Source organism: Lacerta agilis, chromosome 15 (assembly GCF_009819535.1).
Source record: "Lacerta agilis isolate rLacAgi1 chromosome 15, rLacAgi1.pri, whole genome shotgun sequence".
Classification (NCBI taxonomy): domain Eukaryota; kingdom Metazoa; phylum Chordata; class Lepidosauria; order Squamata; family Lacertidae; genus Lacerta; species Lacerta agilis.
This window is the reverse complement of record NC_046326.1, coordinates 3,045,465-3,072,497: the sequence shown is the minus strand read 5'-3', so window position 1 is coordinate 3,072,497 and position 27,033 is coordinate 3,045,465. Positions and strand designations below refer to the sequence as shown.

General features: G+C 42.9%; 1 protein-coding gene across 1 annotated transcript in view; it reads right to left on the bottom strand.

Annotated features, from left to right (window-relative positions):
- Positions 1 to 2,138: 2,138 nt before the first annotated feature.
- ADAM28 (ADAM metallopeptidase domain 28) overlaps positions 2,139 to 27,033 on the bottom strand; it is a 67,341-nt gene continuing 42,446 nt past the window's right edge. Inside the window, exons 10-25 of the mRNA XM_033171617.1 lie at positions 26,498 to 26,582; positions 23,845 to 23,975; positions 20,305 to 20,482; positions 19,157 to 19,246; positions 18,087 to 18,282; positions 17,555 to 17,657; positions 16,264 to 16,420; positions 15,510 to 15,590; positions 13,034 to 13,112; positions 10,293 to 10,395; positions 9,424 to 9,520; positions 7,171 to 7,236; positions 5,909 to 5,965; positions 4,649 to 4,726; positions 3,355 to 3,423; positions 2,139 to 2,185 (exon numbers count right to left, since the gene is read on the bottom strand). Coding sequence (XP_033027508.1) covers positions 2,153 to 2,185; positions 3,355 to 3,423; positions 4,649 to 4,726; positions 5,909 to 5,965; positions 7,171 to 7,236; positions 9,424 to 9,520; positions 10,293 to 10,395; positions 13,034 to 13,112; positions 15,510 to 15,590; positions 16,264 to 16,420; positions 17,555 to 17,657; positions 18,087 to 18,282; positions 19,157 to 19,246; positions 20,305 to 20,482; positions 23,845 to 23,975; positions 26,498 to 26,582 — 1,603 coding nt within the window. The 3' untranslated portion in view covers positions 2,139 to 2,152. The remainder of the gene's footprint in view (positions 2,186 to 3,354; positions 3,424 to 4,648; positions 4,727 to 5,908; positions 5,966 to 7,170; positions 7,237 to 9,423; positions 9,521 to 10,292; positions 10,396 to 13,033; positions 13,113 to 15,509; positions 15,591 to 16,263; positions 16,421 to 17,554; positions 17,658 to 18,086; positions 18,283 to 19,156; positions 19,247 to 20,304; positions 20,483 to 23,844; positions 23,976 to 26,497; positions 26,583 to 27,033) is intronic.

Sequence of the window (27,033 nt, the reverse complement as noted above, 5' to 3'; positions counted from 1 at the left end):
TTCTTGTATTTAAGGCCCAAACTCTAGTTGCATCTGAACTATTGATAAATAAAGACCATCTTACAGCTCTCTGTATGCACAGTATTCTGATTGTACTCTTTGCCTGGTGACAAGCATTGTGCTCAAATTTGAAGACTGTATCAGAAATATTTTGAGGTCTTATCTGCGCTGTGAATGTAACAAAAAACATGAACTGGTGGTTGAGAATGCTGGTCCAGGAAGACACACGTGCTATGGATTTTTGATTCCGCGCCTTGTGTGGTATCCTTTAATTCACAGATTACTCTTTCGACCTGATCTTCCTCCAGAGAGCTCCGTACAGCTTGCGGGTCAAGGAATTTAGGTGAGCTTTCCAGTTAGGCAATTTAGACTGTTCCCTGGTTTTACATTGTAATGTGCTTACTTCAAAATGTGGTTAAACCAGCCCTTCTGCAGTCATGGGTCCACTTGTTCATTCTGCTGAGTCAAACCCCTGTCATCTGCCCTAAAGTCCTGCTCTGATGGCATTTCTGTTCCAGCCAGCCCTGAGTTCTGCTCTTCCCAAATTCCGATTTAACCAGACAAAAATCTGTAATTAATTTCAGAATCAAACAACACCATTTGTTTCGGTTCATATGCATCTTCTGTCTACCACTTTTCCAGTCCTGATGTGCAAATCTGTCTCAGTAAAACACTGCAGAAAAGCAATCCTGATATGATCACATCCCTCACCACAATGCAGGGTGTAATTACTGATGTGTGCATGGGGAAAACACCATCCCAAGGAATCTTGATGCAACTGTGCATATGATCACATCATGCTTGCTTTGGTGATGCAGAGGGAGACATGAATTAACTGAAAAGTAAGCAAATTGTGGGCACACAGTGTTCCGTGTGAGGAGAGAACGAGCAATGGAGAATCAAGAATTGCACTTCAGAATTAAGACAAGTAGATAATTCTGAACTCCAAAAGAGGATACTTTCAGAACATCCTTATCAAAAAACGGTGAAAGATAATTGTTCTGACCTAACAAGTCTATACTTCTCGTTGTGTTGGTGTACCTGATTTTTTTGATATTGCACGAAGTACATAGGATCCCATTGCTCCTCCCTAATTTCTACAGTAATTGTTTCACTACTGACCTTTTCATAGAGTTAACCCAAAAACAAAGAATACTGTTGTATTCCAACTTATTTCACAGCCACGTATAAATCAGGTGCTTAAAGCATATGTGAGCACTTGAATAGTAATGTTTCTTAAGTTTACACTCTATGATAAATAAACTATTTAAAATGGCACTCTAGTCTAAGCAAGTGCTAACAAGGATGCCTTCTATCATTTAGGGTTGCCAACTGCCCTGCTCCTCTGCCTTTAACAGCAGTTTGGATTGAAAGAATCAGCATTTGAAAGAGAAACACAGTAACCTGCACATATCTGCAGCTCAAGCTGTTGTTAAATGCACAGGAGCAGAACTGGTAAAAGCTGGCAACACCAGTACCATTGCACATTATGGAAGCTGTTTAGCAGTAAATGTGTGAAGCACAAGAGATTTGGAGTCTGAGCATCCTGAGGTGGTGATGGTTTGTGGATGCACGAAGGTGGAGAGAAGGGTCAAACAGATTGACTTTCCCCCATTTTAATGGCCTGCATTGTTTTGGGGGATTGTTCAAGGCATGGTGGTATGCTCTCACTCCACAAAAATAAGATGAGCAGTTCAGTAGTCAGGGAAAAATCCCACTCCTAATCCCATAAAGCTTTGAGCAGCCTCCAAAAACCTCAGGTCTTGTCCACAGATGGCAGTGATGGGCGATCACAACTGGCATGGAGACCACTGGCCCAGAAAGAAACTTCATTGCTTAAAACTACGTGGCTCAGTTCACTGTTTCTTTTGTGCCAGGATCTCCTAAATCACGATTCTATCACTATGGATATACTGCAAAATGCTTGAGTATTGCACCTTTCAGTTACTTTCTGAAGAGTCAGGAGGATTGCAGGCAACAATACTCTGAACGCAAATGCTTCAATTCCTTTGGAAACAAAACCATTAGACCTTTAAAAACAAAGCTTGTTCTGTTTTCTTCACAGATGAAGAAGCCAAGGGGATTGGTGATGGGGGGGGGGGAAGGTTCCTTGAAACTGGAGAACAGTATTTGGTTTGGTCCTTCATTTGCTTCATATCTTGGGGTTACCTGGGGGCTTCAACGCCTAAGACAAAAGCAAAGATATGCTGAAGTCAAAGAAAAGAAAAACAAAGTTTCCCAATTTTCTCCATGTTGCAGTCCTAAGCACACTACCTATTTTTAGCTATTTTAGTTTGATTAAGCTAGTTATACAAAAATGGAGGTGCTCAAGACAGCTTGCATAAAAGCCCAATAAAAGCAATAATAAAATCATTATACATACAAATTGATAAGCAATGTGAAAATAGCATCTTAAAAACAAAAACAAAAAAGAAACTCCTCCACATATTTCTCTGGCTACGTAGATTGATTGATATATGCTCTTTCAGCTATCCAAACAGAGAGCACCTTTTACTTACTTGTTTGCCTTTTGTTGGTTTGCTGAGGAATGGAGGGAGGGAGGGAAGGGTAGTGATAAGACAAATTAGTGAGCCTTTTTTCTAGGCTTTCCCAGGTTTTCTTGGCTGGGTGGGGGTCAAAATTCCATGGTCAGGAACATATTAGAAATTTCCCCATAGGTATCAGTAGAAATCGTGGACTCATGTAAACGCTTGCAGACTGAATGATTTCTAGGAAACGCATTGTGCTCAGTAAGTGGGGCCTGTATGTATGTATACATCTCCACCATCAATTTTTGTGCTGTGTCACATCCTCAAATCATTCCTGCCTTTCTCCCTTGAACAAGTGGTAGGGATGGTCACAAACTTGGATGGCTTTAAAAGAAAACTAGAAACACACAATGGCTGCGTTCTATGCACACTGTTGGGGCACCATGGCTCTGAACAACATCTGCTGGGAATTGCGGTGCGGAGAGTGCGGTTGTGCTCAGGTTCTGCTTGCAGGCTTGCATAGCCTGCCCTAAGCTCCCCAAATGGCTTCCTTCCCTCAGGTGCAATGCACACGTTCTTTGCCTCAGGGAACAAAAGGTTTTGGTTGAGCACATTGCCACAGGAATGAAGAAAATGGTTGCTGGGTCTTCTCCTGACAGATGAGGCCACAGGGTCCTTCTTGCCCAGCATGCTGTCCTTGCAGTGGCCAACCTAAGGGAAGCCCAGAAGCAGGACCTGAGCACAACAGCACACTCCCAACCTGCAGCTCCCAGCAGCCATCATTCAAAGACATCCTGCCTCCAAAAGCGGGTGATAGGACACTCTGCAGTTCAGCATCTTCCTTGTGAATCTTGGTGCTCCTTACCTGGGGCGGAGGTGGAGGAGCTGTCCTACGCTTGAAGTGCGGAGAAGGAGTTGACGTCATTGCTGCTACCTGTAAGAGAAGTGTCACATTTTCCTGATCAGATGTCAGTCACCCCCTTTTCTCTCTTCAACACAACAAACCCATCCAGGCAGCTTATTTGGAGCTTCTTTGAAAATTCCAATTTCAATTAATATTAACGCAATGAATAAATAAATATATTAATCACAATGAAGATTTTATCTGCAAAAGTGCCCAAGATCAGCACAGTACAAAATAAGGTAAAAACAAACAGCAGTCTTAAAAGCAGATGATGATGAGGATGAATTGCATTTGTTAAAAACTTTATTTAAAAGGAGGGTGTATATCTAATACCAGTCATACTTAGGGAAGACCTGTTGAAGTTAATGGATGTGGCTAACTTAGGTTCATTAATTTCAGTGAGTCTACCTTGAATAGAACTTAGTTGGATGCAACCCAAAATCTCAAGGAGATTTACAACCAATTCACATTCAAAAAGCAGGGTGAGGTGGGAGGCATAGGACTGCAGGTTCCGTCTGTCCTCTGGCTGAAATTTCTTCTGTCAACCTTTACCAAGGTTCCCTCTTAACCAGGATTTGAAATCAGGATTTGAGGCTGCTTCTGTAGTTGATGTTAGGATTCTTTCCCCATGCTTGCAGTCATGGGATTGTTTTTAGCACATGACGGTGTATGTTTTCATTCCACATAGTGGGAAGTGACGGAGACAGGGTGTTTATATTACTGTGTTCTGTTAAGTGGGACTATTGTCCTTTGTTCTTCTCTTTTTTGTCTGATGCTGAAGAGGAAGGAGCTGAGTCAAGATGCACCAAGTGTATTATATGTAAATAAAGTAGTCTAGCCAAAATGCTGCGCTACTGAGTCTGCCATGTGAACTGCCAACATTCTGCTGTTCCTGAAGTGTGCTGATGCCTCTTGGCATCAGCCGCTGTGATGTTTGGGCTGGAGAAAGACTTTGAGTCTCCCGAACGACCGACCAGGAGGGAGAGAACATGCCAGCTGGACATGTGTCTCTGCCAGGTTCCTACTTGCGTGTAGGATGCTCCTGACAGTTAACAGAGGGCCTCATTGGGGGTAATGGCATCTGAACTACCCTTGCCATTTTTTCTAACTGCACCCTCTCTCATCACCCTGGAAAAAAGTGAAAATGGACAACTAGTTGACTGAAGAAGATTCACTCTGGTGATAGTTGCACCAGCATTCAGCTAGAAAGGAGAGAAAAAATCCTGAAGCAATGACTGTTAAGAAGTTCACTTACTGCATTGCTGTTGACAGAAGAAAAACCTGGCTTGGCAGTTGGAATGGGAGGCGGAGGAATGTTTGGCTTTACAATTGGCTGGAATAAAAGAAAACGAGATTATCTAAAACATTTCCACATAGTAAGCAACAAAGATATCAAGACAGCAAGCAAGGATATCTGAAGAAGGCACAATTTTTCAGGGGACAGAAAACAAGGCAGGAGCGGTGCTTTCTGTGTTTTGCTCATACTCAGAATTTGACTCAGCTGTCTGCAGGAATTGCCAGCTAAGTGTGCTTGTTGTCAGGACTTATGGGTGCAATATAGACTTATACTGGTTGAACATTCATTTCCTTTTCTCTGGAAACAGCAGTTCTTTTAGGAGAGGAGAGAGCACTCTTCACATAATTCTCAGCAATCTCCCCAAACGACAATGCCCAGGATTCTTTGCAGGAACAATTAAATAATTAAATACTGGGCTGCAGGGACCAATGGGCTGACTCAGGGTGAAATGGCTTTGGAAGTCCAACTCATTGTTTTATTCATCTAAACAAGCACCCCACAATCATGTAAAAAGGTAAAGGGCCCCTGGACAGTTAAATCCAGTCAAATTCAACTATGGGGTGCAGCATTCATCTCCAGTTTTAGGCCGATGGAGCTGGCGTTTGTCTGCAGACAGCTTTCCAGGCCATGTGACCAGCATGACTAAAATGCATCTGGCACAATGGGACACTGTGACAGAAGCCAGAGTGCTCACAGAAATACCTTTTAGCAGTACCTATTTATCTATTTGTGCTGGCATGCTTTTCAACTGCTACACTGGCAGGAGCTGGGACAGAGCAACAGGAGCTCACCCCATCACGCAGATTCAAACTGCCAACCTTATGATCAGCAAGCTCAAGACCACAGTGCCACCCTTGTCCCTTTTAGGCTCATAGAATCGTTGTAGAATTGGAAGGGGCCCAAAAAGTCATATAGTCCAACCCTCGAATAAATAGAATAAATAAATTGGATGGAATAAATTGCTGATTCAGTATACTCTATTTCTCAGCCAGTTAAAACATGCCCATTTGTTTCCTTGACCTAAAAATCATGGAATTTAACACCCTATTCATTCTTCTATGGATTGAGATATGGAAGTTGAGAAATGGTGCCATATGATCCCCCTGGAACTCCAATGCATTGTGAGTGGTCCGTATTAGTGGGGAAATAATAGCACTCTTGACTCAGCTTCCCCCCCCCCTCCAGAAGGATCCTTTTGGGGCTCATTTAGGAACTTACCATTCTGGCATTTTGATACATGGTTGATATGTGGTTGCCCTGTTCATCTGGAATTTGCTGAGGAATTATAGGAAGCAACATTTGATTAGTTTTCTATAAAGCAGAATAGTTGGATACAGTTTCATGCCACCTGATTTTCTAGAACCCCAACAAATCACAAAGACACACGTTTCAACATTCCCCAGGTTAAAAGAACAAAAATCTCCATGAACATGAAAAACACCATGCTGGGCAGAAAGGTTTTTGCCTCGGGTTTATCTGTGACATGTTAATTTCTTGTGTGTGGTTGTGTGTGTGTCTTTTAAAGTAACTAACATAACAGTACACATGTTTACTCTCAAACAAGTCACATTAAATGCAGTGGAGTTTACTTCTGACCAGAAATGCATACAAGTGTATTGCAAATTTTTGACACCGTTTTCATTCTTTTTTAAGCATTGCTATTAGCATAAAGGTGGCACTGTGGGTTAAACCACAGAGCCTAGGGCTTGCTGATCAGAAGGTCGGCGGTTTAAATCCCGCGATGGGGGGTGAGCTCCCATTGCTTGGCCCCAGCTCCTGCCAACCTAGCAGTTTGAAAGCACGTCAAAGTGCAAGTAGATAAATAGGTACTGCTCTGGCGGGAAGGTCAACGGCGTTTCTGTGCGCTGCTCTGGTTCGCCAGAAGCGACTTTGTCATGCTGGCTACATGACCCGGAAGCTGTACGCCGGCTCCCTCGGCCAGTAATGCGAGATGAGCGCCGCAACCCCAGAGTCGGACCTAATGGTCAGGGGTCCCTTAACCTTTATTAGCATAAATATATTTCCTTGTCAGAATGATGAGATATAATTGTGTGGATTGCATATTGCATTACATTTGTTGGGTTTTTTTTTTTTTAGATTTAGATAATCCTGGTCAGAGACAATTTAGCAGGCTTTCTGTTTCATCCCCTTTGTGCATTTAATCTGTGAATTTTCTTTTTAGAAACCCACATGAAAAGGTGTTCTTCAATGCATATTTTTGAACATTTTTTTCAAAGGATGCATTTCTAAATGTATTTTATTTTATCACAAAATATGCACACTTGCACATTCTTGAGCAAATTCAGAGAAGTGTGAAATCCAAAGAACAACTGTATTCTGATATGTACATTAATCCACCTGGTGCTGATTGATCAGTTCAGGTTGCAATTCACAAACAATTAATTCCAGAAGCATCCTAGTTTCCAGTGTTGTTGTGGTCCATATTTTAAGCAATAACTATTTCATTTAACATTACTTACAACAGAAACTGGTGGTTTGTTTGCCTGGGGTGGAGGTGGAGGGAGCAGAACTCTGGAAGAGGTGACCTAAAAGCAGGAAACAGCTTTTAAAACAGTGTGCCATCTTTGCTTTTCTAAACAACAATGAGGTATCCTCAGTTGTCACGTGAATCTCACACATTACACAAGCATGCTAGAGAAACACATAGATGGTAATTTCAGGACTGAAAGGTAGACGTGCAAGAGCTAGTCAATGAGTTGTATCAAATTAAAACAAACTCAGAGCAGATCCACTGAAATCGGTGGATGGTTAAACAGGTCATGTCCATTGATTTCAGCGGGTCTACTCGCAAGGATGCAGGTGGCGCTGTGGTCTAAATGTGAGGTTTGGAGCTTTCAGGGTTAAATAAGCTCAACAGTTCGCCCCTCACACAGGGAGGATGATGTCACAACATCCAGGTAGTTCTGCTGTATGTGAAGCCTATGTGATTTATGTGACGCACTGTTTATTTTCTGTTCACTTTCACTTTTGACCGGAGCGAGAGACATGTCGTCCGTATCTTCGGGAAAGAATGTCCATGATTTATGCTTGTAAATAAAGTGTGCTTGCTTAAACAAGCTGGAGTCTGTGGAGTTTATTTGCTGGCAAGAAAGGCACACACACCGTTGTGCAAAAATTTTGAAGTTTGAAGAAGTCTGCAAAAGCACTGGAGAAGCAGGGAAACGCAGCAGGAAGCGTTGGTGGACGCCATTAGTGTTTTCCAAGTACTAAACTGTTTTTCCAGTTTAAAACAAAAGTCCCAACACTAAACCACAGAGCCTAGGGCTTGCCAATCAGAAGGTCAGCGGTTCGAATCCCCGCAATGGGGCGAGCTCCCGTTGCTCGGTCCCTGCTCCTGCCAACCTAGCAGTTCAAAAGCACGTCAAAGTGCAAGTAGATAAATAGGTACCACTCTGGCGGGGAGGTAAATGGTGTTTCTGTGTGCTGCTCTGGTTTGGCAGAAGCGGCTTAGTCATGCTGGCCACATGACCCGGAAGCTGTACACCGGCTCCCTCGACCAGTAAAGCGATATGAGCACCGCAACCCCAGAGTCGTCCACAACTGGACCTAATGGTCAGAGGTCCCTTTACCTTTACTCTCAGTGTGACTTAGTTGGATACAAGTCAGAGATATTTCAGCAGAAAATTAAAACATATACTAGATAAACACAGTGAGGTAGGGCAGAACTTACCCTTTATCTTTGTGTTGTTGGGTGAATATCTTAGGATATTTTATATGGTAAATTGTTTATGTTTTGTTTTTTAATTGGTTTTATTTTTGTATTATATCTTGTTAATTCACTTTGAGACTTTTTAGTGTAAAATGACTAACAAATGAAATAAATAATGAAAGAAACGCACCATGCTAGGGGCTCAATTTTGGAGTTGCTGACAACTTGAGCATTGCATAGCTACAGTATCCAGCAGGGTAAGGAACCTCTGGTTCATGAGCCAATCTGGGATCACCACCCTTCCCCATTTGCCCAGAATGGGCAAGCCATACTGGCCTACTCTATACCTGATGTCATACAGATAAGGACAGTGCTTTGCCAAAGCCCCCTGGAGCAAAGTGTCCTCACTCTGGGACTTCAAAGCACCAAATCCCATGACATCATGAAATTGAAAGGTGGGTAGCCTCACCCACCTATCAAATTTGGCCAGTATGGTGGATCATGATAAGGATTTGTACCATGGTATATAGCATGGGGTGAATTCCCTAGAGTGGGAAAATAAAAAAAGATTGCTTTCCTTTCACCTGAATTATTCTTGCATACTGCCAGGAGAGGGTGTTAAATTGACAGCATGCTCACTCACATCCCCAATCCTCCTCTTCTGGATACTTACTGTAACTCATTAAAGAAGGCCAGTTTAGGCCAATTTCATCTCCCTGCCTGCCATCTTCAGCTTCCTTCCCATGACTTTACTGACACCTCAGTATTCTGTATATCCTGGAAACTTAACATTCCTTGTCAGGGTGTTTTTTCGTTTTCTTTTAAAAAATATTGTTCATTTATTTTACAAACTTAGGAACTTGGGTTACCTAGGAAGTACTCTAAGAATGTAGAAATTTTGCGTAGCCCAATTTTACTTCCAAACTGACAAATACTCAACCACCTGAGGTCGGTATTATTGAGAAGAATGTTTATGATAACCTTATTCAAAGTGAATGGACTGCAAATGGTACAGGATCATTGCTTTTGCCCAGATGTTTAAACAGTTTGTGTTACTTCTCACCTCTGGAGGGCCAGGCACAGGGCCAGGATGCTGTCTTCTTTTCTGTTCTTGACCTGAGAAGGCATGGTTTGTGGATCCAGCCATACTCTTGTGGGTGCTATCAAAAAATAGTAAATATTAGCATGCAGATTGAATTCATAACTTAGAACATCTGTGTTCTGTACCCAGAAATGTAGTAGTCTTGGTCAAACAAGACAGGATGCAGAAGAGACAGAGAATGGAGACCTTCACTGTCTCTCATGAATCATATATTGTTTGGTCCAGAATGATGATAATAATATCCTGTCCTTCTCCCAAAGGAACACAGGGCTTTTGGAGGGGAAGCTGTGAATTTTGCCATTGCAGCATAGGGGAAATGAGGTATACCTGATCAGGAGGCTGATTCCAGAAGAGCTTGTTGTCTAGCTCTACAGTATTATAAAGGAAACCAAACTGGTTTCAGACTTATATGCGAATTGGAATACACATATGAATTCTCCACTTTGAATTTTGACTTGCCATTTTGGTACAAAATACATACAAATGTGCATTACTTTACAGGAAACAGCCATACGAAGAAATGCATTGTAAAGCAATAAATACAAAACACATACAACTTGTGGTGCAAGTGCCTACAGATAGGCTGCTCTTGCCATCCCTAACCTGAACAGCTGCACATCCTCCACGCCTGATTTTAATCAGCTCCAAATCAGCAGGTTTCTGGCATCTAAAATCTAAGTCTTTACTGCTCAAACTAGCCAGAGTTGGCTTTCCATCCCAATGTTCAGTCTGGCCACACATGCCATTCCTAGTATTGAGCGCTTAGCAAATCCAGCAGTTAAACCCATTTGCAAAAGTTTGGCTGACAATTCTTCACTTAAAAGATTCACCTTGGACTATTTTTCTTCTTTGAAATTTTGTACCGGAACAAGACAATGATGGTAACTGCTGTGACTAAAATGGCTAACAACACTGCAACAATGATGATGATATCTGCAAAGAAAGAACAGGACATAAACAAATCTGAGATTATACTGAGAGACAATTCTTGGAAATCATGATTCCTCAAAGACTCCCTATTCCTCATCTGTGACATAGGAAATGCCAGTGTTGTGTAGTGCTTACAGTATCCATTTGAACTTAGAAGGGTTCAAATCTCAATTTACTGGATCACCTCAGACCTGAGCTATGAATTAGGAAGTCTCTTGTTGCAATCTGACCACTCGGTGACCCAAAACACATACTCTCAGCCTGAGGGCCAGTTCATGATGAACTAGATTTTCACAAAAGTGTGTCAGAAAGCCCCACACCTTCCCTTCTCTTCTCCTTCACATTCAAAAGCGACTGAAAGCTTCTCTTTTCACTTTTGACTAAACCATGAGGGAACTGTAGTTTATTCTAACTCTAGTTACTTACCAAACCAGAATATCAATGCATGGTTTGACCCTGGTTTGTTTTAAATATGAAGAGACCACAATCACCTCAAGGTGAGCATGGTTTAGTCCAAGGTGAATAAATTCACTTCCTTTTGTGAAAGAAGAAGAGGGGAGCTTGCATATGAACCTACCTCAGGCTTTGCTGCAGTTCATTTGTGACCATCTAAACCATGGTTTAGAGAATCGCCTGGCATCTGTAATATAGGGTTAATTATACTGCCCTATATTGTAAGGATTAAAAGAAGTGAATTGCTTTGGATACACAAAAGCTTGTAGTTGTTGTTCTAGGATAAATGTGTGCATGAGAGAGAATGTGTCACTCCACACTCTTTGGAGTGAAGGGCAGGATAAAAATATAATAAAGAAATGTGATGATAATAGGTAAATAAATAAATCATGAGCCACCATCCTCTTTGCATATAGGCCATTCTTCATACAACTTCTTGCTCAGAGAAGGGTCATCTTGCAACTAAGTAATGAACTATGACTTACAGTACAGCATCCTTCAAATAGAGCTCTTAGTCTCCCCTTCCCAGCCATCATCAAGCCAGGAAGAATTCAACAGGATGGTATCGCACTGTATGCTAGGATGATTGCATCTGTTTTCCTGCTACCCAAGGATCCAGAGCCGTCTCATCCATAGAAGCCAGTGGCGCGGTGCGCCAGGGCGCTGGGCGCCCCAGGGGCGCCCCCGCGAGCCCGCCGGCATACCGGGCTCCTCCTCCCCAACCCGCCCCCGCCCCCACGGGCAGACGGGCACTCGCGCGCCGGCGGGCGGGCTGTAAGCCGCCCGCCCTCGCCTCCCAGAGCCCCAGCTAGAGCGCTGGAGCGGCGCGGGGCTTTGCGCGACCTTCCAGCACTCCAGCTGGGGCTCTGGGAGGCGAGGGCCCAGCAGCGCCGCGCCGTCCAGCTGCGCGCGGAGCGCGAGCTGCGCGGGAGCGCGAGCCGGCCGCCCTCGCCTCCCATCCCGGAAGCGCTGGAAGGGCGCGCAGAGCCCCGCGCCGCTCCAGCGCCACGCCCCTCACCCCCCGCTCGCCCACCCCCTCCCAAGGGGCGGCAAGCGCGGGAGGGAGGCGGCGGAGAGGCGGCATGGCGGGGGCGCCGGAGGGATAGCCGCGCCAGGGCGGCAGATCCCCTTAAGACGGCTCTGCAAGGATCCTCCCCCAAATTACATAAGATGTAGTCCTAACCCTACTTACCTGGGGATAAGTCCCATGGAATTCAGTAGGACCCAGTAGATTTGGTTAAGATTGTACTAGTTATCCCCCCCCCATATTTTTATAAACTTTGGGGCACCTGAGTTTGCTACTTTATCAGGAGAAACTTGCGGTCATGCAGAGCAATAGAAGAGAGTTTGGAGTACACTTTGCTACATGTACTGGAGACCGACCTTTGGTAAATATGGCCAACCTAATGCCACTGAAATCAGCAGTAAGGGAAGAATTTATAAGAAGCAAAGGTGAGTCACCCCAAATGACAGCAGTGCATTGAGTTCCCCCATCACAACTCCAGCAACGTATTACAGAACTTACCTGATGTCCTGATGTTGTTACCTAAATGATCATTCACTTCCATCACTAGCCCAGCTACGTGGAGCAGGAGAACACACAGAGAAATGGCTTATGCCAAACTGAGTTTGCAGCTGCAAACTTTCAACAATATTGGGACAGGGTGGGTTGTTCCCTGAAATAGCAGCCAATATTTCAGGTGGGATTTTTGGAAGAGTTCATGGTGAGGCAGGTTTAACATTTGTGGCAGAGAAGCTGTGCTGCTGCCCCCACCCCCCACCCCAACCCCTAATAAGGTAACAGTAAAGCTCTGTTTAGCAGCTGGTGGCTGCCATTTTTCACCCCAGAATACCCCAGAACGATGCTGGATCTGGGGCATTCTGGGGAAAACATGCCAGCTGCAAACTGGTAGCTTCTGGGAAGAGCTCCATCATTGCTTTCATTTTACTGTTTGGAGCTTTAAATGGGGTTAACACTCATGGCTGCCTCCATTGCAAATAGTAAGCCTGCCTCCAAATCCATTCAAAAGTCCTCACCCAATAGCCCCCTCCTCCCATTAATCATCTGTGAATTGGGTGGCAAATTTGGGGAAGAGGCCATTTTGTTAGCCATATGACAAAGGAGTCCACAGTTATGTTAGGTGAAGAGAAAGGGGGAGTGTGGCAGGGGCCTCCTGCTTTAACTCACATCTATTTGCTGTGGGGTCATCGCAATTTGGTGGCGCCCATCCTTCTTCACACTGGCATAGGAGCTCATGGTCACATACCTGTGATAGCACAGACCTAGCATTAGTCTCTAGAATGGGCACATGGAAAAGAAGCAGACCATGCTTGCTTGCTTGCTTTATTTATTTATTTTTATTGGGAAAATGTCTATCCTGCCTTTTGATCAGTCTTTTATTCAATGCAGTGCAAATCATAATTTTTTTTTAAAATAAATACAAAATTATATAGATAACAAAGGCACAGCTCTCCAAAAAAGAATGTTGTGTGGGGTGTGGGGCCAACAAATTATCAAAACTGCAGTCAATCCCAAAATTGGTGTAAGCCATCAGCTGTTAGTCAAAATACTGAAAACACACACACACACACACACACACACAGACAGACAGACTTCTTTGAGAAGGGGGAAACTTTCAAAAATATCTTGTCTACTTGAGATTCAAAGGTGGTCAAGGCCTCCTTGTGGATAGGAATGGCCCTCACCATTTACAAAAGTAGACCTCTGGACACCCATTGCCAGAACTCCAGCAGTGGAGAGATTGCTGCTGTCCTTCTTGTGAGCTTCCCATTGGCATCTGGTTGGCTGCTGTGAGAACAGGATGCCGGATATGATGGGCCTTTGTCCAGACTCCACAGGGCTTTTCTCATGTTCAAGCTATGATGACCTAGCTAACCTTAGAAACTGTGATACTGTCTCCAACCTTCCTGATTTGGGCAAGGTGCCTGAGTGTGTGGTCACTTCTCAGCACCAGGATTTTCAGGATGAAACCAACTTTGCTCCTGTCCTGGTTTTAGGAACAAAACTGTCTTGCTCAGGACAGTGTATGGCCAATACTGGGCCTACACCACCTGGCTCCCTTCCTGTTGTCTTCAGACGGTTAATTTGATTGCTGGTTTTCATGGCTATAACCTTTTTTAAAAAAAAATTAAAGATTTTCTTGATTTACAAAAGTGTGTGCAATGTCTCTCTCGTTTTTTCCCCATGTAACATTTTTACAAATCAGTTTTGGTTGTTGAGACATTAGGGGGGAAAGGGGGAAAGAGGTGGGCGGGGTGGGGAGATGGGTGGGGTGGGGTGACGATGTTTCTATTTTACTTGGTATATGTAGGGTTTGGTGTCAGCATTGTTTGTGTAGGTTCTCTGTTGTTCGCTTGTGCTCCTTTGGCGGTGAGAGAGGTTGGGGTTGGCGTAGGGTGTGATTGTTCATTTCTGGTTGCCTGTGGTGATCTTTGGTTTCCTGTGTGAGTGGGGTGTGTGTGTGTTTTTGATTAGGTTAGCCATATTGATTTGTATGCTGTCGGTAGATTTTTGTCATTGTCTTGTTGGGCTGTAAGCTTTTTAGTAATGCATGCTTATTCTTCAATGTATTATTTGGGTTTCCTTTTTTCCTTCTTTTGTGAGTTTCTCTGGGTACTTATTGGTAGAAGGATATCAATATTAAATAATATTATTTTTTAAAAAAGAATAACATATTAAATAACAATATAGTAATAATATTAAATTAAAAATTTCTTTTTTGTAAACCACTTTGAGGGTTTTTTATAATCAAGTGGTAAATAAATTTTATGAAATAAATATAATATAAAATAGTAATAATAATAATAATAATAATAATAATAATAATAATGACATTTAAAGGTCACTGTTGCAATGCCAATTGGTCCAGGGCTTGCTTCCACCATCAGGTTTTGCTAGCAAGAGAGGACTTTGCATCCAATTCCACACATTTTGGATAGTGCAACAAACTGTGGGATCTTCATGCCATGGGACTCAAGGGTTAACTTCAACCAGTGAGCCCAAGTACATGTCCAGATACATCTTCATTGGCTCCACTATAAAGTAGGGATGGGTGAATCTATCCATTTTTGTTTCTTTCTGCTAGTATAAACTTTGTTGTGTGCATTTTTTCCTAATATATGCAGTTTTGCAGGAAAGTTCCCCATATACAATGCAGTTTTGCACACTTATATGTGTATTTTGCGCACACTTTTCCCCGATATACACATTTGGGTTAGAGAACTGCATTGCAAAAATTTGGTTAAGTGCAAATTTTGAAGGCTAGCTGCATTCCAATTCTCATTAAAATGCAACTGAACACATTTCTCTCCCCCATCCCTAGTAGAGACAGATCAGAGAGCAACATATATCTTGTAATTGACAACCAGGACTGGGGCACTGGCATCCGTCAGAAGCTACAGAAGAAATACTGGGCATGGGCAGAGATGGGGGAAAGCAAAAGAACCAAAGTCTCCAATGAAGAAATTCAGTGACTCATTGAGGAACATGGTCCTGGGAGAATACTGGGAGAGGAAGGGTGAAGAACAGAGACATACGTGCTCAACAGAGGAAGGAAAGGTTTGTGTCTCTAAGCAGAACGTTTATAAAGGCCACTAAAAAGCAGCCACCATTATTCTTCCCTTAACCATGATGTAACTCTTACAGCATGTCCTTGGCACTTGGAAGAACAGTTGGTAGACCTGTAGGCTCTCTCAATCTCGACACATTGCCCTTTGCTGCAGACCTGAAAGCAAAATGCCAAAGATGATCAGCAGGGTGGGGTGGTTCTTTTCTTTTCTGCAAAACTGAACACCATTGAAGCTTCAATTAAAAGGTTCAAGTAGTGAGTAAAGTGAAAGAGCCTTTTTCTGTGTGGGAACATGGATAGCCTCAGCCAGGTAGTATAGATCATATCTGGCTTAAGGTACAAATAGCTGTGTGACTGGATATAACAGCACTTTCTGACCCTGTGCCCCCACCTGCCATGTTGGTAGGCAGCTCAGATCACAGTCTGATATGGCAGCTTTCTAGCTTTGTTGTGTCCTCAAAGAAGGGGTACTTTTCAGTTTCTTGAGCTTGTGAGTCTAGAGCAGGGGTCGGCAGGGTTTACTGGCCATGGGCTGGATCAATCCCACGGAGACCGTCTGTGGGCCGGACTGGTGCAGCACAATGCTGGAAATCACGTCTGCGCATGCCCAGACGCCGAAAATCATGCCTGTGCAGAAGGCGGGATCAGAAGCATGGCTGACAAATGAAATGAACCCCAAAGGTGCAGCCCTGCTTGGCAGGCTACCGGTGTGAAATAGCTCACTCTGTCCTTGCAGCAATTCCAACAACAGCATTACAGAAATTGTGCTTGAGAAACCTCCCCACTGACCACACCTGTGCATGGAAGGAAGAGAATGTGAGTCACTAACCATGCCTTCTCCACATTTTGTTCCGGTGGCAACCATTCCACCATCTTCTTGGTCCTTGCCTGGGAAACTGCCTTTGCATGTATCAAACGACACTAGGCTTCCAGTTGAAGGCATTCGAGAACCCCCTGTACAATATAACTTGCCACACTTTATATCTCTGAAAAGGAAGCAGACAGTTACCTTGAGTTTTTCTTTTAAACAAGAATAGACTAATTAGGGAGGCCATATTTTTCTCTCCTTTGGAATCCTCATGCATTCACCAGATTAACTGATATTCATTTGCCCTTCTGGGATAGCTCAGTTGGTAGAGCATGAGATTCTTCATCTCAGGGTTGTGGATTCAAGCCCCAACTTGGGCAAAGGATTCCTGCATTGCAGGGGGTGGACTAGATGACCCTCATGGACCTTTCCAAGTCTACAATTTTATGATTCTATTTCTATTACTAGAGATAGGATAAGCAGAAGACTGCTCATCTAGGGATGGATAAACCTGTCAATTTCAGTTCTCTCAGCTTCTTATCCCCAACCCGTCTTAAATTCAGTTCTTCGTACTTCCACAAGAATTCCCCCCCCAAAGGTTTTATACGAAATCCTCATGAAAATTTAATATACACATATCTGTATGATCTTTTGAATAATATACACATTTTTGCATGCAGTTTCCCCTAATTTAGTGCTTTTTTGGTTTGTTATCTTCACTAATATATGCATTTATAAGGGCATTTAACCCTAATATGCATTTTTGAACACGTTACTTATCTGGGGAACTGCATTGCAAAATCCAGAGAGGTGCAAAATTTGAAGGATGGCTATTTTTCACATATTGTCTCAGAATGTGCTAATTAAATGTGAACTGAATCTAGTTTCTCCCTCGTCCTTATGCTCACCCCACCCCCAAATCAACTGGGTTGTTTGCAGTAGCCCAACGGAACTCTGAAGCTCATTTAGGAGACGGTTCAAGGTATGAAAGAATACTTAAAGATCCCAGTTCCCACCACCCGCAGCTGACATAATCTGCCTGTCTTTAAAGGAGAGAGCAGACACAGACCATTTGCAGCAGGTTGTGCTTCCTGACCTGAACCTCCTTGCAGAAATCAAGCAGAGACGGTTGACCTTTAAAGAGCCTCTGCTTGATTTTCCACGATGCCTCCTACTGGATACATTTATTTCTCTCATTCCGGAGCCCAAGGTGGTATGCATAGGGTCCCCAGGAACTGATCAGACCAGACCCAAGGTGATGTGCTCTCAGACAAACCATGCCCTGGGACTGATTCGTGTTTGTGGTGCTTACTTTTTTCCACATGGTATGTATGTGCCATTAGCCTTCTTGCAATGGCCATAATAAACCCCGTTCTGGTTTATAGCATAACAAGAATCCACACCCACTGTGGCACCTGAAAAGGCAAAAGGAAAAAATAAAACCTTCAGCATGTAGCAGTATGATGGTACAAATCGCAAAAGAAGAAGGTGAGCACGACACAGTGCCGGATCAAGCCAAAGGCACATCACAAGACACAACTTTTTACCAGTCCTTTTTCTGCTGTGTTGCTAGGTGATGTGACTGAGCTTAAAGAGGTTTGGAATTGGTGTATGTCTCTCCTTGCCCCATCCCACCCCTTTTCAGGAGTCACACCAGCTTCGGTTCTCCTGGATGAGTCCCAGCAGAGGCAGCTGAGCCCTGATGGACCTACAGTGAAGGAATTACACCAATGTAGCCTCAGCTGAGCTCCGGCTCAGCAGAAAAGACCAAGTTCCACTGAATCCAAAACAAATCTGAAAACCTCTTTCAAGTTAGATGTTCAGTAACTCCAGGGTTCACTCACCTGGCCCCCAAAGTGCAATGCATTGGTTCTGCAAAGTGGGACACTTCCCCATGTAGCAGTAACCCTCGTTATTTTTGCAAGGGAATCCATTCACTCGGAAGCGATCCATGGGACATTGCTGAGAGGTCCCTGTGCACAGTTCTGGTAGATCGCAGTCATGCTTCACTGGCCGGCATACAGCTCCTGCTCTTCTAATCTGTAGGGGAAAGTGAAAAGTCATCCAATCCCTTGTTATTTATCATATTTAGCAGTGGAGATCAAATATAAATGATCATGGTTCTTCCAGTTTACAGTGAAACCTTCTCTTCATCTGCCATGCTGGCTACCAACTAGGGAAGGATGCACATCCCAACCCAAACAGTTCCAGGGGTTTCCATGAGACCCTCAGTGTTTGTGGGAGGGGATTCAAGCACATACTGGAAAATTTAGTTTCGCAAAGTCATTGTGGATTAAAGTGCTCTACTGCAATAAATCCACTGTTAAACAAGAAAAGAACTATTTTTCAATTAGGAAAGAGGCAGGGAAATACATAAAAAGTATGAATGTTCATTGTTCACAAACAAATCAGAATGAATGCTCAATAAACATGTCTTCTGGAGAAGTCCAGAAATAGCCTGGATTCCCAACTGAGCCCATAGTGTTGTATCCAACATTAAGTCAGACCCATTGAAATTAATGTACATGGCTAACCCAGATCCATTAATTTCACTGGATCTAGTCTGAGTAGTTAATTGGCTACAACCTATAGTGTTACATTGCCTGAAAGCCACAATGACATTCATGTCATAAATGGAGACCATCATATTCATCTTGTGTTACTTACCAAAACTAAGAGGTTGCCATAAGAGGTCCATTCCTCTCGTGGCAACAGAACTACTCAACCTCCTCACAAATTCCTGTGCAGACATGTTAATAAGTTTCAACTGAGCTTTAGAAAGCAACCCAGAAAGAATATAAATATGCTTGCTATCAATATGGGCAATAGAGAGAAACTGAGATTACATCCCCATTTGACCATTGTGCAGCAAGATTGAGAGGTATTATTTTCAGTGTAGGAAACAAAGCCTTACCTGGCAATTTTCACAACACTCCCCATATCCACATTTAGCACCTGGCTTCAGTTTACAAGTTGCAGCCTCACAGCAGTCATTTTTGCATTCCTTAAAACCAAGAACAGTCTTGTATTACCAACTTAATTTTGCCTGATCCCTCCAATTAGTATCTTTTCGGATGGGTAACTAATAAAGGAGGAAAGTATTTCTTCAGCGCACATCATCTAATATAGGTTTATAGCAAATAAAACACTAATCATTGCAAACTGAAAGGAGCATTTAACCAGAGCTGTGTGACCTTGGTGTTAAAAAAAAGTCAAAATGAAAAATGAAAATTCTGCACTAAGATATTTTAAATGATGTGTCAAGAAAAGCTAAATTGTGCAAACCAAGTATATTTGCATAATACCCCCCCCCCTTTTTATTTTGTAAAATTTATTCTGTCTAGCTCCTCATGGGTTTATGCAGGAGACTGTCACCCTCTCTCTGCCAATTGCAAATCACGCTCAGAGCAGGTCCCTGGCTTCTCATTTGAAAATGTAATCTGAAATGTTCAATGTTCAGCACCCAATGCCATATTCAGTGCTTCTTCTGTGTTCCCACAGAACAGTTAATGAGTAGTTACCACATTCTTATTCTAAGGCCCTATTGGAAGGATACTACATCATGGCATTGTATCATTCCAGGGGCATTGTTTGGTTTTGTGCTGGCAAAAGGAAAAAGGAGAGAGGAAAAGGAAAAGGCGTTGTTGTTGTTGTTGCTGCTGCTGCTGCTGCCAGGTATAAATCAGTGGATTTACCTTACAGAAGTGGTGGGCTTGAGAAATTACCCCCCCCCCGCGCGCCCAAACCCCCAAATTGCAGTTATTTCCCTTCACACATCATTTTCTTTTTCTAGTTTGGTAACATCTTGCATTTCCCTGCTCCTTCAAACAGAGGATACAACACTTCTATCTGCATTAATAATATTTTCTTAAAGGAACTTTTGCAACCCTCACTTCAAAATTAAAATTTCCAAATTTGAAATTGGGACATTTGTACATTGATATCTTGCACTGCCAATCCATGTGTTCTTTAATGTGAAAGTGCACCCAGTTACTCCATGAAACAGCCCTAAGATTCTGTTAATTGACAAGTTCCTTTTCACAGCAGTTCATTAACAGATACCTCTGGAGAGCCACAGTCACATTCCTCTCCCTCTTCAACAAAGTCATTCCCACAGACTGGGGTTGCAATGATATCTTTTGGAGATGGCATGTTAGTTATACAGGATGGGGTCCGGTCCATGATGTATTTCTGGAAATCCTGCAAACTGCAGGAGCTGAAGTCCCGGGGAGTTTTGTAGCTGTAAAGATGAAAAGAAATGTGGGAAATTATTCTAGCCAATAATTGGGAGGGATAATTTACTGGTAGTTCAGTGGTAGAATGCATTCATTGCAGACAGAAGATCACCTCCAATCAACACAGGTCTGGCAGCAGCAAACAGGTGATGAGAAAGGTCTCTGCCTCAGATCATAGCCACCACCTCAAGCTGAAAACCTTTAGCAAAGTACCAAAGGGATCTACATTCTCAGTCAGCCAGATAATACTGGTATGGATGCACTATATATATATTAGAATCATAGAATTGTAGAGTTGGAAGGGACCCAAGGGTCATCTAGTCCAACCCCCTGCAATGCAGGAATCAATGAATTGCTTAATGCCAGAATGGGCTTCTAAAATATAAGAACCAGCTGCACAGATATTTAAATAGTGTGGCTTGGTAGCTTCCTATAATCCTAAATAAGCAAAGCTGCATGACATGGAACATACAGATTCATCATCACTAACTCACTCAAATTCTTTAGGGAAACACAGCAGATGCATGGATAGATTAGAGTGGTGCAAATTTTGTTTTCCTAATGTGTAGATTTTGGCCAAATCTTCCCTTCAATGTGTCACACCCAGTTCTCACAGATTCTGCACAAGTCTAAAGACCCAGGTTACAGTCATTTAAAAAAAGAAAAGGAAAATACAATGGAAGTGTATTTTGGATGAGTGAATTCTCACTCTGTGGTGCAGTTTTCTTGCAGAACTTTCTCTAGACTTCTAAGAAACCTATTTATCAATAAAGCAGTACAAAAGGCAAGTAATTAAAACATGTGAAATGTAATTAAAATTAACAGTAAAAGATCAAAACATGCCAACATGTGTATGTCTGGATAAAAAAGGTAAAGGGACCCCTGACTATTAGGTCCAGTCGTGTCCGACTCTGGGGTTGCGGCGCTCATCTCGCTCTATAGGCCGAGGGAGCCAGCGTTTGTCCGCAGACAGCTTCCGGGTCATGTGGCCAGCATGACAAAGCCACTTCTGGTGAACCAGAGCAGCGCACGGAAACGCCGTTTACCTTCCCACCGGAGTGGTACCTATTTATCTACTTGCACTTTGACGTGTTTTCGAACTGCTAGGTGGGCAGGATATGTCTGGATAGGCTTGCCTTAAACAAATGTTTTAAGCAGGTGCCTGATGTCAACAGGCAAGGAGTTCCAATGTGTAGGTCCTGCCACATTAAAAGGCTGGTTTCTTTCTAGTATAGAATGAGTGTTATCTGCAGTACTATTTTTCTAGTAAAAAAAAAAAAAAAAACCACGAACACCTCCCTTATTCTCTTAGAATGGCAATGGTGCCCACCTAAGAGGTGCAGGAACTCAGTTCCCATGAGTTTCGGCTGAAAAAAGGTCCTGATTACTTGTAACGGTGCCAGTTCAGCAGATCTAAGCAGTCAATTGGGCATATATGAGGTAAGGTGATCCTACAAGTAAACTGGTCCCAAACTGCTAAGGGGTTTATATGTAATGTCAATATTCAGTCCTTATTGTATTTTAATATTTTTCTGGAAGCCGCCCAGAGTGGCTAGGGAAACCCAGTCAGATGGGCGGGGTATAAATAAATAAATTATTATTATTATTATTATTATTATTATTATTAATTCACTTAATCTGAAAAAGTTTTATTCTGGTCAAACTAGCAGCCAAGCTGTATGTTACATTAAAGCTCTGTGTTTGGATTTCTATATGTAATTTCCTTTTTTTAAAAAGCAGCTGTTTGTTTGTTTTTATCAGGGCCATGGCTAGAGGAAGAACGATCTAACTCTTCTCTGAAATATTGTGGCCCCAATACAGATTGCTCCTCCAGACCTGCTATTAGCTATGAAGGGGAAGATGTGTTGGCTTTAAAATATAAGTTTTCTGCTTTCCCCTCCATGGCTAAGAAAAGCTCCAAGGAATTGATTAGGGTCCATGATAAACCTCCCATGCATGGCCTCTATCCAACTCATACCTCATGGCTGTATTTGCAGAAATAAAAAAATCACGCACACAGCTCCAGCGTAATGTGTCATTTGGCCCCATTGTGAAACAATTTGCTTGGGTTAAAGGAACACTAAAATAGAGATTAGGGATGTGACAATCTGTCAGTTTCTGTTTCTTTCAGTTTCTCATTTTCCTCCCATCTTAAGTTCAGTTTTCCACATTTCACCATCATTTTGTCATTTTTTTCAAATGTTAAAAGTCCTCATGAAAACGTATCAGCATTTTAGTGTGAATTTCTCATGTTTATATACATTTTTGTATGTTATTTTTGCCAATATAAGCATTTTGTGCAGATTTTACACTAGCATGTGCATTTTTATACACATTGCTTGGCTGGAGAATTGCGTGGCTGAATTCAGAGGAGTGAAAATATCAAAGGATGTCTCTATTGTTTTGGAAAGCACATATTAAGTTCACAGACACAGCCCTAAAGCTTATTCAACTCACTACACAGGGGGGGCGGGAATGTGGGTGAGCAATGGTCACCAAGTCACATCATGAAAGCAAAAGGGAATCTACTGAAAACCACTCAAACAAGATGTGGTTTTCTGTTAAGGTCATAACAAAGTTGCACCAGAAACCTCAGCACTTGTTTGTTGGGGGAAAAGCAGGCTTTCTTGAAGGAAGTGCTTCTGTGTGAAACACCAAAGAAACCCTTTCACAGTATTAAAACTGCATATGATACACAAATTCCATTAAATCACTCCCTGCCCTTATCATAGAACGTGAGGGAATGAACACCCTGGGCTTTTTGCAGCAAGTACAGAAGCTTCCCAAACAACTGCATGTTCTATCAAGGCTGCAAGAGGCTTACACAAAAGACAGCAAAGTCTGCAATAGAGCAATGTCTAGCAAGGCCTTTTTCCAAGCCTAAGCAAAACATCTGTCAATCAGCTGAGAGAGGAACTAGTCAGGAATGCATTAACAGTCCCTCAACATTTTTTTAAAAAAGGGAAAGCAGCTTCAAAGTGCTGCCACTTTAAGTGGAAGAAACGTGTGGGGAGGGCTGCTTAACCCCTTCTACTCCCACCATTTATCAGTTCAAAATTGCCCTCTCTAATTTTATTTATTTTTTAAAAAATTATATACAACCTGGCTAAAAGAAAGCCCAGTTTTTATGCCCAGTTTAACAAAATCTCTCCTCTGATAATAAAGAAGCAGGCGCTAGTTTCAGCAGACAATGGGTTAAGCACTTTTGCCCTCAAGCAGAGTTTTCAGATAACTGCACCATCCTGGCTACAGTCCCATGCTATAGCTTATGTAGTTGAATTATTACTTCAAAACTGCTTAGCAGCAATTGCATTTAAAAGCAACCACAGGTCTTGCCAGACTCCTCTGGCATGTACAGGGGACTCACCTGAGTTGAGCCGCCATGATGCACGATCCAGAACTGCACTTACAAAAGCTTACATCGTGATTCATGCCAAAGTTATGCCCCATTTCATGGGCCATGGTTGCACCAATAGCAATTGGGTTTGGGTTGTGATCCTGCAGAAGGGAGAATAGTTAACTATTGTTAGTCTTCCAGGAAACAGAAGATGATGGTGGTTATTAGCACTGCATAGAAAAGCTCAATGAAATTCTGAGTTAATATTAGGCTCTGGAGGTGGGTGGAGGGAGGGGAGAAAAATCTAGTCATTTTCAAGGGTCTGTGGTTTCCTAATAGCAGCTATTTTTTCCACTTCTTAAAAAAAATAGGATTGTTACCAAAAAATTAAGGGGCCTAAGTTAGCCATGCCCATTAACTTCAATGAATCTTTTCTGTGTAGGATAAGCACTAGATAAAACCCATAATTTTATCACTGCTGCAAGTGGCCATCGTGGTTTTGTTGATGATCCTCTGGCTGCCAATTCCCTCCACACTTCTGCCACTGGAATAAAACTATATTGTGATGTATACTCCTTCTAGGAGCACTGAGGAGAGGTAGCAGCTGCCACCAGTCCAGTAAAATACTTCAGAAAAATAATTTCTGAAATCCCCCCCCCCGCGCAAAATGGCCACCTCTGAATGGAAAAGCAAATTTTGGGGGAAACATGCAAGAGAGCATTTTTGGAAAGGGCTCCAACTTGCTTGGAGGACAGGTGCTTTGCATGGGCAAAGTTCCATGTTCCATCCCTGGCATCTCCAGATAGGGCTAGAGATAAGCCCCCTCTCCAAAACTCTGGAGAGCTGCTGCCAGTCAATGTAGACAATGCTGAACTAGAAAGACCTATGGCTCCAGCTGGAAAAAAGCCGAGTGCTTTTCCTTGGCTACAACCTGTCCTTGATCTTTGTTAATGTCTAGATAGTGGATGGAGAGGGCTACTTAATGTATAGATCTGTGCAGAAGTGAGTATATTTGCAAACTAGCCCATTATCCAAAGATAAAAATTTATATTTGTTGCTCCACCCACTTTTGCGATCCCTCCCCATCCCCCTAGAAGGCTGCCCAAATTATCTGGTGTACCAGATCAGCTTCCCCAGGGTTTCCCCTCTCCTTCTAGGGAAGCAGCAGTAATGGTGTCACCAAGAAGCTGGGGTTGTGGCTCTGCCCTGCCAGGTGAGCTGCTTCTGGGTAACTTCTTCTATTCATGTGTTCTGTTTCCATTTTACATTGCTTTCAGGCAGGCCAAAGTATTTAGGCAAAGGAAAAAAGTAAATGAAATGAATAATCTAACTGGTAGTGTTTCTGTTTCCTTCCCAGGATATTTCAGCAAGATCTAGGCCTCCAGAATTAGTGTGCTTCTTCCAAGGCTATATGTGGTGACCCACCAAAGGCTCGAGGAGAAACCTCTTTGTTGCTCCCTGCCTCAGATTGCAAAGTGGAACAAGTTTTCAAGCACCACACAAGCCACAATTTACAGCCATTCAGCTGCTGTCATTGGTCATTCCTTTCACAGAGTTCGAGGCAGCCTACATTGTTCAATTTTAGAGGTAGAAAGGTCATCTAGTCCAACCCCTTTTCCAGCCTCTGTGTAATTACCTCCAGCAAAGTTGAACTCGCCAACTCTCTGGAAAGCCTGTTCCACTGTCAAATAGCAGTTGCCATTCCTTCCACTAACACTTATCCAAAATCTGCTCCCTTGCAACTTCCACACATTAGATCTAGTTCTGTTGTTTTTTTCCTGGAGTAGGAGGAGCCAATGTGGTAACTTCCCTATGTGGTTAGGCCAGCTCCCATCTATCCTAGCCAGCATGGCCACATGGGCTAACCTTGCTCTGGAGCAACAGTAAATGTAGATTTGGCCTATGTGTAAAGGTAAAGGTACCCCTGACCTTTAGGTCCAGTCGCAAACGACTCTGGGGTTGCGGCGCTCATCTTGCTTTACAGGCCAAGGGAGCCGGCTTTTGTCCGCAGACATTTTTTCTGGGTCACGTGGCCAGCATGACTAAGCCACTTCTGGCAAAACCAGAGCAGCGCATGAAAACACCGTTTACCTTCCTGCCGGAGTGGTACCTATTTATCTACTTGCACTTTGACATGCTTTCAAACTGCTAGGTTGGCAGGAGCAACGGGAGCTCACCCCGTCATGGGGATTTGAACCGCCGACCTTCCAATTGGCAAGCCCTGGGCTCAGTGGTTTAGACCACAGCGCCTCCCGCATCCCAATGTGTAGTTTAACCTAAATACACATTTTAAAGCATTTGGGCATTTTTTTTGAGCGGAGGTGTGTGTTTCAAAATTCAGTGAAATGTGAAAACTGAAGGATAATTACATTACAATTAACATGGGGTGTGTGGATTCGGTCTGTTCACTTTGGAATTCACAGGATTTGAGTTCCTCAAGCATCCCAGAACAGAAGGAGCAAAGTCTGCTCTCACTCTAAGCCAACTCAGCCATGCACAACAACAAATTCCTAAGACTCAGCCACATGCAAAAGCTAGTTCCCAGAATGAGGAAGCCACAGCAGATAAATTGGTTTATGTTTATAGTAAAGAAATGCCATTTTATAAAGATATGCCATTTTATAAGCCTTCCTTGCCTGCAACCCAATGTTCTTCCCACCTCCTCCTATCTACTTTCACAAACCTGAACAACTCCCAAGGAATGAGCAGGATTGCACATGGTTCCAACATAGGCCAATCCTACTGTTGGTCCACTGAAGTCAATTCCTCTGAAAGAAAGGAGGGATAGAGAACAGACTGTGAGATCTCATTCAAAAAGACTCCATTGTTCTATCATTCATAGAATCTATTGCTGCATTTGGCAAATAAGCCTTTGGCAATTCTTCCCAATGTAGTTGTAGACTATTAATATTTCAGCTGCAACCTGTCTCAGAACCAAGGCACATGCAAGAAAAGTAGGGATCAATGAGTTTTGCCAGAACCCCAGTTTTTCAACCTGCACCCTGAAAATGGTAGAGGTTATTTGAACCCTCCCACAAATTTAGCCAAAAGTTCAAACGTTGCAGAAAATATGTTGTGCCATCCCCCCTCACCCCCACTCCAGTACCATGGCAATGGCATCCAGAAGAAAAGGGCTGGTGAAAAACTGAGGAGGCCACTTGGGGGCAATGGTACCCCCACCACTCTTGACAGCATTCGGGGGAAGTATTTTTGAAACTT